The sequence below is a fragment of the Cloeon dipterum genome, chromosome X (genome assembly GCF_949628265.1).
Source record: "Cloeon dipterum chromosome X, ieCloDipt1.1, whole genome shotgun sequence".
NCBI lineage: Eukaryota > Metazoa > Arthropoda > Insecta > Ephemeroptera > Baetidae > Cloeon > Cloeon dipterum.
In genome coordinates this window covers 29,493,666-29,504,604 of record NC_088790.1, presented here as the reverse complement: position 1 = coordinate 29,504,604, position 10,939 = coordinate 29,493,666, and the positions used below count along the sequence as shown (strand labels likewise).

The 10,939-nt window shown below is 41.2% G+C and overlaps 2 protein-coding genes across 2 annotated transcripts in view; one reads left to right on the top strand and one right to left on the bottom strand.

The window, feature by feature from the left end:
* Nucleotides 1-293: 293 nt before the first annotated feature.
* Nucleotides 294-8,828, bottom strand: Prp4k (Pre-mRNA processing factor 4 kinase). The gene is made up of 8 exons (XM_065493410.1): nucleotides 8,650-8,828; nucleotides 8,089-8,515; nucleotides 7,748-8,033; nucleotides 6,753-7,399; nucleotides 5,121-5,344; nucleotides 2,499-2,790; nucleotides 2,024-2,138; nucleotides 294-960 (listed from the first exon to the last, which is right to left on the bottom strand). The coding sequence occupies exons 1-8, from the start codon at nucleotides 8,652-8,654 to the stop codon at nucleotides 518-520; spliced, it is 2,439 nt and encodes an 812-aa protein (XP_065349482.1). The 5' UTR covers nucleotides 8,655-8,828; the 3' UTR covers nucleotides 294-517.
* Nucleotides 8,829-9,337: 509 nt separating this feature from the next.
* Nucleotides 9,338-10,939, top strand: part of DIP2 (disco-interacting protein 2) — a 162,715-nt gene continuing 161,113 nt past the window's right edge. The window contains exon 1 of the mRNA XM_065495829.1: nucleotides 9,338-9,561. Within this exon, the coding sequence (XP_065351901.1) occupies nucleotides 9,477-9,561 (85 nt within the window). The 5' untranslated portion in view covers nucleotides 9,338-9,476. The remainder of the gene's footprint in view (nucleotides 9,562-10,939) is intronic.

Below are 10,939 nucleotides of genomic sequence, written 5' to 3'. Positions count from 1 at the left end.
ACGTTGATTTTTACAAAAACTTTACAGGCCTCTGATAAATAATAATTTTTGCCATCAGAATTAATTATCGTCGTTTTGTGAAGTTGGCAATTATTTCCAGATTAAAATCAATTTTATGGTAAAGTTTTCTTTAAAAATAATTTAATTTTACGAAAATTAACATTGAAGATAAAACAATTAAATTATTTTATTTTATTCAGATTTGTCAAGGGCTAAAATTTCTTTTTATTCACGCCATTTCCACTTGAAGATAAATTACTGATTGAGGGATTTCGAGTTAAAAGACTGCAAAATATATCATAAACGATATGCTTTTTTATTTTCAAGGGCAAAATATCGGTAATATAAAGTTGAACATCTGTTTTGCAAGTTTTAAAAATTATCATCTGTATTGTGTACTCTGCTCACAGTGAACAAAATCGCGACCGACAGCGAACACAATAATTATTAGGATTAAACGACGACACGCATTGCACTGCTTTCTAACGAGACAAGTGAGAGCTAGCCTTAGCCTAGCCTAGAACTTCTCCTGGATGAAGGGATGAGTGAGAGCCTGGTTTATCGAGCAGCGTTTGCTCGAGTCGAGCATCAGGATCTTGTCGAGCAGGTCGCGCAGCTGCGACACCTTCTTGAACTGGTCCTCGGGCAGGCTTTGGTTGTTGATCAGCTCGTGGGCCAGGTCCCTGGTCGGCTGGATGGTCGACATCACCACCGTCTTCTCCTTCTCGGTCACCTTGTCGATTTCGTGCGACAAAAAGTTGCAGTTCGAGTCGAAGTGGTTGTCTTTGAATGCACCCTTGCGGATCAGCTTGTTCGGGAACTTGCCCTTCAGGTCCATGAAGAACTTTAGCATCTGGTTGTTTGTCTTGCCGGCGAACATGATCTTGCCAGTGTAGAGTTCGTAGATGGTGCACCCCGCTGACCACATGTCGATTCCAAAGTCGTATGGAATACCGAGAACTGAAAATTTTAAAGGGAAACATTTAGAATTGCAATTTATGAAATTTATAAGCCATCAATTAAGCAATAAAACACCAAGAAAAAAATCCTGTTTTTGATTAAATGATATTTCAGTATTAAAAGAGCACAAAATATGTGATTTTGTCAACTTTTTAGTCTCGAAAAGTAAAATGACAGCTCAAAACTGATCCAATTTTGAGTAAAATTGGTGGGCAATATTTTTTATCCATTTTATTTATTTCTTAAGCGTTTTAAAACAAATTATAATTAAAATTTTTAGTCAAAAGCTGTTTTCAATGCGCATTTACAGTGGAAAAAATGGAAATTTTAATTTAAGTAGTGCTGATAATCGATTCCTGAAGGTTCAATTAGGTTAGGGAGCCAATTCACTCGGTCAAATATGAACAAGACGTGCTAAAAATCGGCAGAAGCGTAAAAACTGTTTCTCTGTCAGTTTTTGGTCTGAATTAATCAAAGAGAATGCCTCCAAAACGTAGGCTCTCTGATTGGCTATTGGCTCACAGTCGATCAAGACAGCAGCGCCGCAGCGACTGCCAGCGTAATTAAGCGACAACTGTGGCGCTGCTGTCTCGATCTGGCCAATCAGAGAGCACTGCTCTCTTCTCTGATTGGTCGCTGGCGATTTTTAAATAAAAATCCGCCAAAATAACGGACTTTTTACATTTCTGCCGAATTTTGGCACGAATTGTCCAACTGTTTAATTTGATTTAACCCTCAGGAATTAATTGACACTGTCCAAATTCAACTTCCAGAGTTTCTTAAGGCGTGACGTAACGTAATTAAGAAATAATAATTACCCGAGACTATCTTTATTAACATTTTCTTGTCCAAAATTAAGGTGAAAATTATTTTTGCAACATTCCCCACGATAATCTGATAAAAACAATTATTAAAAAAATAATTTACTCGCAACTTTTTGCGGAATTTAAGACAGGGCTGTTTAAAGTGAACATTTGAACGTGCCACTCGTGTTTTTTTATGGAACTCGAGACTTGATTTCTCAATAGCGAGGAATTAAAAAATTGGGAAATCGGTAACTTACTAATTTCAGGTGATCTGTAGAACCTGCTGACCAGATAAGGAGTAATCTCGTTCTCGTTTGCGTGGGAAGCTGAGCCGAAATCGCACAGCTTCAACACCAACTTGCTTTCATTAACCTAAAACAAATAATTCGAAATATGAAAAACCATATAAATTGAAAAAATTGAAACAGGAGATTCGATTTTCTAGCAATAATTTATTAAAAATCGATTAATGGGGTTCTCGACTTGTTTGGTTTTAATTTAGGCAGCTGAAAAAAAATTATTTTAGAACGGAAACTGAGCAAACTCGTAATATTTCTCTTCAAGATTCAAAATAAATTATTTACGCAGCGTCTCGAACCATTCCACAGATAAAAGATTAAATTTTTAGCGGAATAAAATTTTATCAGAGCGGAAATAATGATAAATCAAATCAAATTTTAGACTCTTATCGGCATGCCGTCTGAAACAATCAACCAAAAGTGAAATACAAACCAGGATATTATCCGGTTTGATGTCTGCGTGTAGAATATTGCACTTCTTGAGGAGCCTGAGCGCCAGAAAGAGTTGCTGGCAGTACGAGCGGACGGCTTTAATGTGCAGACCGACGTCTTTTCCGTACTTCTTGAGCACCTCTCGCAGATTCATCGAGAGCGGCTCGAAAACCATGCACAAGTGTTGCTTGTGAAAGAAGTGGCGGAAGAGCCGGACGCAGTGGTAGCGGTCCTCGGGGTCGGCGTCGTTCAGCTTCTTCAGGATCTCGAGCTCCTTGAGACCCGACTTGTGCCTGCGGACAGAGGGCAGGCGCGAAACACGCGTTTCATCAACGAGACGAAGGGCAAACTATCTGATTTGGGGGTGTTTTTGGGGGCAATTTACGGCTAAATCAGCCCTGAATTGTGTAGTTTTGAATTGGCCTGCTTCATGCAAAGTTAAGAGCAAGTAAAAAAATAGTTAAGGAGCCCTGAAGAGCGAGCACAAGTAGTGCCGCCCCGAGTCCACTTATCTTGTGGTCAACTGGAGGCTGGTCGAACTGCCGGACACGATCTCCATACTCCTGGAAACAACACAAAGTCTGACAACTCTGCATTGCAAGTGCCCGCGGAAAGAAAGGATTTAGAGAAAATGCTAGAGCATGGTCTGTCTGTCTACACTACAGCCACTTTTCATTTGGTGCTGAGCTAATTTTCATTCTCCTGTAGAATACAGAATTATGCAGCGTTAATCTCGAGAGTCGAGTGGTTCAAAATATTTTTTTTGTTAAATAGACAGTTGAGTTACTTAGCAATTCCGAACAGCATGAAATTAACAAGGTGGCAGCTTTCTTGGCATGGGTTGGCATTGGCTTCTTCAAGTTTTAAGGCGGAAAAATCCTTCAATTGCATTTATACGGGAGCTGAAATTTATACATTCTTTTGAGAGAGTCCTGGCCAAAATTGATGTGCATAAAATTCCTACACGGTGGTTCAATATGAAGGTCGCAGACTAAAAACATTCAGGGTGAGGTTTATTATAAATACTATATCAACAAAATCCAGCTCGAAATTTAATTTTTAGACGAAACCTTGTGTTGCGGTGTACTTATTGGATTTAGTAAAAATTTATACCTAAAGACATGACAATTTAAGGCGGATTTTGGAAGAAAATGAGTTGAAGCCAAGTTTTCGCACGTTTCAATCGATTCCCGAGGGTCAAAATAAATGGATAATATTTTTTCAGATCAAAAAATATATTGCGCCTCTGCTCGCACGTCACAAAACATTTTTTGACTGTAAGATGAAAATACCCCACCTACTTTGACCATCAGGAATCGATTGGGACATGCGAAAATTTGGTGTCAGTGGGTATTTAGAAGAAAAAATTGACATGATTGCGCCGGTTAAAAATGTTGTAAAAAATAAGCATTTTTAGCAGCACTTCCTTTCAGCAACTTACTAATTTCTTTCCTACTTTTTACACAAATTTCAAGTTTTTGGAGTACCATGGAATCTTTTAAAAAAATTCATAAATCAAAAGTGAAAATTATGACAGCACTCAACGGGGAAAATAAGATTTCAAGGCATTTCGTTGATATTTCGCCACATTTTTAGCAACAAATTAGTTCGTTTTGAGACGCCATTTTTTAAATCAAAGGAACATGTGTGTTCATTTGCTAAGACACGTTGAAATTTTCCGTCAAATTAGAACATTTGATTAGTTGTGAAAACCCTCAGTGTTCAAAGCCGCAAACAGGTAGCACCACCGTGCACTTTAGTAATAAATTTAATTTTAAGGCATTTCCGCTGCGATTTCAAACTTAATCCTACTACTGCCTGGGCATTCTTCACTTAATATGCTTTCTTTTGATGTGCTGAAAACCATAATCGGTTCAGCCAATCGCCGTAGAATCTTGAAAAACTATTTCTTGAAATAGCAAATCTTTTCCGACGATTCTACGGCGAATGGCTGGACTGATTTTGGTTTTCAGCACATCAAAAGAAAGCAAATAAAGTGAAGAACCAACAGTGGCAGAATTGAGTCTGAAATTGCAGCGGAAGTTAATTAAAATTATATTTATTACTAAATTATAAGATGGCGCCATTTGTTCAAACACTGGAGGTTTAATGCAACTGGGGAATTGAATTTAAATTCCAAATTAGCCTGGATCGCGGTTGAGACTTGGCTCTTGGGTACAATTTTTTATATTCCATTCCAACGAAACACGACGCTCTAATATTTGCTGTCTGTCTAATCTCTAAATCTCTAACTCTAAAAATAAACCTGTCTCTAACATTCTACCTATTTATGAGTGAGCTTACCACCTTGCAAATTTCATGCCGAAGGCAAACGATTAAATTTCCGAGTGCGGCTCGGCGGCGCACGGCGGAAATGGGCTCTCGTCAAACGGCACATTCTACTGTACCTGCCACCAGGGGCATTTTGCTTGGGCGGGCAACATTTTCCGGGCAGAAGACCGGCCAGCGAGGACCGCCGCCTCGTCTGCAAAGACCAATGTGGCAGTTAAAATCAGGGGCTGGTCTCGGAAAAGTGAGAGTGAGCGGCGAGGCCAATTCTTACCGAGTAATTGCAGAGCTCTTCTTTTAGCCCCCCGTTTTTTTTCTCCCCCCGAAAGCTTACATGATCTCGTTGTTTCTGATAATTTTTACGGCCACGTCCTGATTGGCCCTGGCAGCGTCGCGCGCCCGCACCACGTTGCTGAACACGCCCTGGCCGGTGTAGCCGTACACCGCGTAACGAGCGTCCAGCGTCTCTCCGATCCTCACGCGGTAGTAGCCCTCGGCGTCGTCCCAGTTGTCCGTCAGACTCGGGTTTTCCAAACCGTCCTCCACCACTCCCGGCTTCTGCAACACAAAATCAGACCATCTGTCACGGAAATTCTATTTTGAGAAATTACTGCGGCTGTCACTTTGACCAATTCCATTGGAAAAACCTGAAATTATGCCAGATTTGATTTTTCATATTAATTAAATATTCCGGTTATTAAATATTTAAAAAATATGCATAGCTTAACATCTCTGTTCTGTTCGTTTTAGTATTAAAAATTTTTAAGTGAGAAATTCCACGTCAAAACTCGAAAAAAATTGGAATTTTACAAAATTTATTATTTTTGCAACACCAAATCTCCGGTTCTAACCATCAGAAATGCAAAAACTACCCACCGTTGGACTGGTATCAACCTGCCCTGACTTGCTGAAGGGTTCAGGGGTGCTTACCCTCCACACTTAAGTTGCTATACTTCATCAACTTCCTCGTAAAAAGGAAATTATTTTATAGCACCGGATTTTTTTTTAATAAATTTCACATTTTATTTAAAAAGGCTTACTGTTTTAGTTTTGGAATAAGGGTTGGGGTGGTAATTTATAAAGAGATTTGGATTGATTAATATACTTTTAAGCCAAGTAGAAGCATACAAAAATTTATTTCGAAATTGCAGCAAATGGGGTTGAAAGGGGATGAGGGTGAGCACCCCAAAAATACTTTTTCTGGTTAGTGAAAGTCAAGACGAGTCTAACGGTGGGTAGTTTTTGCAATTCTGATAGTTAGAACTCGAGATTTAGAGTTGCAAAAATTAACAAAATTTTCAATTTTCAAATTTTCCGTGTTTTGGGGTTTTTTGCAACACCAAATCTCGGGTTCTAACCATCAGAAATACAAAAACTACCCACCGTTGGACTCGTCTTGACCTCCTCTGAGTAACTGAGGGGTTTAGGGGTGTTTGATCTCCACCCCTAAGTTGCCATACAGCTTGAAAGATGCAAAAGTGAGCGGTGACAAGAACAGTGGTCGCTTATTATCTAAATTGAAGCAATGGGGATGAAAGGGGATGGGTGTATACACCCCCTAACCCCTTCAGATCCTAAGAGGAGGTCGAGAAGAGTGTAACGGAGGTTAGTTTTTGCAATTCTGATGGTTAGAACCCGAGATTTGAAGGTGCAAAGAACCCAAAAAATCGAAAATTGTCATGTTTCGGAGTGGAAATTCTCGAAAACTAAAAATAACATTACTTGGAATATTTCATCCTGCTTTTTAGCTGCGGGACATAATTATGATTATTATTAGAAAAAGGAAAGAATGAAAAAATCTTTTGGTATATTGAAAATCCTATCGTCAAACCAGTTTTCGCTCTAGATTTCAACCCTTCTGAAGACTAAAATATAAAGGATGGCGCTGAAGACATTTGATTGCAAGGCTTTAATTATTTTCTTAAACAATCGCCTTGATATTGAAAATAATGAAGTTTGAACTTACATTAAATGACTGTCCAAAAGTGTCGGTCTCTGCAAACATGTCCCAATCCTTCTTCTTGGCGGCTTGCTTCTCACTTTTATCAGTCTCCTTAGCAGAGGCATCCTCTTCCTGCGGCGGCGCGTCCTCGAACTTCCTCCTCTTTCTCGGCGGCGGCTCCTGCACGACCGGCTCTGGTTCCGGTTCCGGAGAGGGCGTAGGTTCCTTCGGAGGCGGCTGCTGGGGGCTGTTGACGGCGCTGCTGGGGGCAGAGTCGCTGGCGCCCAGCCGCTTGAGCAGCTCCTCCCGCTGCTTGCGCCGCTTCTCTATTATCGCCTCCTCGTCCTCCTCCTCCTCTTCCAGGTTCAAATTGTACAGATCCTCCTCGTCTGAAGAGGACGAAGCGTCCACTTTCAGTCCCTCGGAGAGACTGCCTTTGAACTTGTCGTTCCTTTCGCTCTTCCGGCCGCGTTCGTCGCGGCCCCGCCGATTCCTGGGCGAGCGCGACCGCCGGTACCTGTCCCGTCCGGCGTCTCGGCGCGGACTGCCGCGTCTCTGCGGCGGCGACCGTCGCCGTCGATCGGCCTCTCTCGCTTCGCGTTCGCGCATTTCCCTTTGGCGCCGATCTTCGCGCATTTTTCGCTCGTCATCTCGCCTCGAATCTCTCATGGCTGCAACACAAAGTTTTTGGGGTTTCAAAGGTTTCAAGCACATAATAACAAACAAAATTGGCTGAACCAGTTTCGGTTTTCTGCATAAAACATAAATAAGTAGTGCAATTTGTTATTAGTGTTACTCCTTAAAATATTAATACGCGTTGCGTGGCGGATTTTTTAGACGCCACTGCCCTTTACGACACTCCCCTGACTTTTTCATATAAAATAAAACAACCCACCAGCAGGATTTAATTTTAAATTGTAGTGCAAATCCCCAAATTTGTGGCCCGTAGCCAGCCACTCTAAATACTCCCCCAATTTGCGTCTTTTAAATAAAAAAAAACAAAAACAAAATGTTCTCACGTTCTGGGTGTCGGTTTCCTCGGTTGTCCAGCCTCCTGTCCCTGTTTCTCTCAACGGATCGTTCGGGCTCCCTGCGTCTGTCATTCCTATCGTCGCGGTGCCTGTCTGAAATAACCTTATCATCCCTTTCCCTCCTTGCCATAGGCTTGCTCTCTTTTTTCTCGTCGTCGTCGTCCAAAAGGGTGATTACCTGCGGCACCTTTTTGATTTTGATGTCGCTCTTCTCTTGCGACACGCTCTCCTCTTCGTCCGAATGAATAGCACCAAGGCAAGCTTGCAGAAGAGCCTGAAATGGTTTCAATTTTATATAAACAATCAGATAATCATTATAAAAAACACACCTTCTGCTTCATGAGATCTTCCAGGTCAATATCATCCTCGATAATACCGACGTCGACGTCCTCCGAGTCGCTGTTGGGCCGGACAACAACGTCACTATCCTCGTCCTCGGATATTACAACCGGATTCAAAGCGTTGCTGATGCCGTTGCCGTTGGTGGTGGTGGTGGTGATGGTCTTGACGGGCAGCATCTGCACCACTTGCTCGACAACGGGCTCCTCGGCCACCGGCTTCTCGCTTTTCGACGACTTACCGTGCTTAGATTTGTGCTTGTGCTTGTGTTTTTTGTGTACTTTCTTTTCTATTTTATCGCTTGCGGCGTGCTTCTTGTTCTTGTGACTTTTGTGTCCATGCTTGTGGTGCTTGTGTCTTTTCTTCTTTGTTTTGTCCATGGCCGAGTCCAAAATCACGTCTGAATCGGAACCGTTCCTGCGAATAAATGGTGAATATAATTGGCGACCTCAATAAGAAGAACTGGCACACTGGAAAACAGCCGGAAATCGAGTTGTTTATAGAAAATTGCTGTTCCAATTTTGCGAAACGAGGAAATTGCTGTGACTCACCCCATTTTGGCGTAGAATTGAACGAGTTTAATCGTGAGAAACCTCTTAAATGGTTGAATTAAATAATATAGTGCAAGGTTTCACTGCAACTGTGGCCGGATAGGTACAATTTTGCGCAATATTTTCACTTTCGTAGTAGCGCTATTTAGCTTGAAAGCGAAAATCACAATTTACACAAGTATGGCGGCCGACTCTAAACATCACTGACCCCAACCAAACAAAAATTCATAATTCTCACATTCGAGCGTCTAGGGAGTTGAAAAATTTTCAATTTAATTGGAACCAAAATTAAATCAAACTATAAATTTCACAAAGATCATGGTTATATTGGTAGGAATTTCGAAGCTTTAGGCTGAAAAACAAAGCGGTGTTCAATTTGTTATAGTGGTTACTGTGGTTGCTGTATAGCCACCCGCACGGGGAGTACTGAAATAAAAAAAATTGATTAAATCTTTTCATTTTTATTTTTCTATGATCTCAAAACTGAAATGCTTTCAACAATTAAGTAAAAAAAATTATTTAGTGTATGCTTATTGAGAGAATTTTCCTTTTCGATTTTTATTACATAACTGTTTGGTTGGCTAAACAACCGGCGTGAATATAGCACCAACTCGAACAAGCTGGGAGACACTTTCCGGCTGCCAACCAATGAGCGCTCGGCAGCAACGGCAGTGGGGTTTGTTTTTGTAAGCTGGTGCTGCCACCTGCGGGGCAGATTTTTGACGTCTGCTGCCGTATCTGTAAAATGGCGAGGAATGGAAAAGTCGATGTCGAAGGGTTGTGAGACTGTCAGTGAAAATTATCAGTGAAATTGTGGTACCGCAAGCATGGCCGAGTACAGCATAGACATATCAACGCTCCCGGAGGACGTGCGGGACAAGTTGGCCGAATTAGACCTCGAGCTGTCCGAAGGTAGGCGCCGCTCTCGCTATCGCGATTGATTTTGTTTTCGTTTGGTGCAGCGACCGACGACGACGACGACCACGGCACACAGCCGCATTTTTTTATTCCGTCTCGTACGTGGGCCGAAATTCGTCTACGACTGGCTGGGGGTGTATTTTTGTAATCTGTGGGATATTTTAGAAAATTGATTTTCCGCCGAGGCGTCCGGAGCGGCGTCTGTATGAATGCTATAAATATACATACCCGCAGATTTCCACCCCCACTGGTGGTTGCAGAAATACAGACAGACATATCCCTGGATTTTAGAGTCGAGATGTATATTTTTTTAATTTAAAGTGGGTCGTTTTTGTATGTTAACCAATTAAAAATTAATAAATTTTCGATTTTTGCGGATTAAACATCCCTCGTCTTGAATTTCGAGTTTCTGGAGGTCTTGAGACGGACCTGACATTCCTTCCGCCAATTTTCTCGGTTTTATTTTACACACCTTTCGATGCGAGAAATGAGTCATGTGCCCGAGGAGGATAATACCGTAGATCGTCATCATTATGTTATTATTATTGTCGGATTACCATCTCGGATGCGTCACTGCAGCAGGCAGGACGAACTTGACTTTAAATTTGACCCTTTGAAGCAAGAAAGGGACTGTTTATTTTGTCCTCTGTACGAACTACAAAGGCACTAAGATATTTATCATCGAAGAAGAAGGGGTTAGTTGTTGTTCGAGCAAATAGACCCAAGCGCTCGACAAAAGAAAAATAATTTACCTGCTGTGGTCAGCAACTTGAATTCCTGCTCTTGCAACGTCGACAGGATATTTGAAATTGTTCCGATGTTGAAATTGAAGGGGATCAACATGAAATTCTAATGTAATCAAGACATTCGTTAATACTCAATAATGGGATTTATTGGGCAAGAAACGACAAATTGGGCATTGTTTGTTTTAGGAAATTAGAGAAATTAATTTTTAAATTGTGCAACAATTAAATATTAACCAAGAAACAATTTAATTGAAATTTATGACTCTGACGATGAGCCTAATTTTTTTATAAATTTATATTTTGACAGACACTCCTCTAAGCTTGAAAATAAACAAATAAATGAATAGCAGCGGGGTCCAGATGTGCGATAAAATTGGTTTTCTCTGCGCAGATTCAAGATGGCGTCTGAATTTGGGAAACAAAAAGCTCTCTTTGGATTGCCGTACGAGTGTCAAGAGTTTGTTTTTACGATCCAAAAGACACAATTAGTACAAGTAATGCAAATTATGCGTCACATTATTGACGAAAATTTGCTTCTTTTCGCGCATTTTCACGTGACTCCACGGGACGCCATGTCTGCGCGTCGCACGAATCTGGCCCCCTCTGAAATTTAACAAAAAAAAATC

Excerpts from the sequence above, each read along its gene's own strand:
- Prp4k (XM_065493410.1), bottom strand. Across the intron at positions 5,345-6,752 it reads CTTTTGGACAGTCATTTAAT|AAGCCGGGAGTGGTGGAGGA; the intron begins GTAAGTTCAAAC and ends TTTGTGTTGCAG. Across the intron at positions 961-2,023 it reads CTACAGATCACCTGAAATTA|TTCTCGGTATTCCATACGAC; the intron begins GTAAGTTACCGA and ends TAAAATTTTCAG.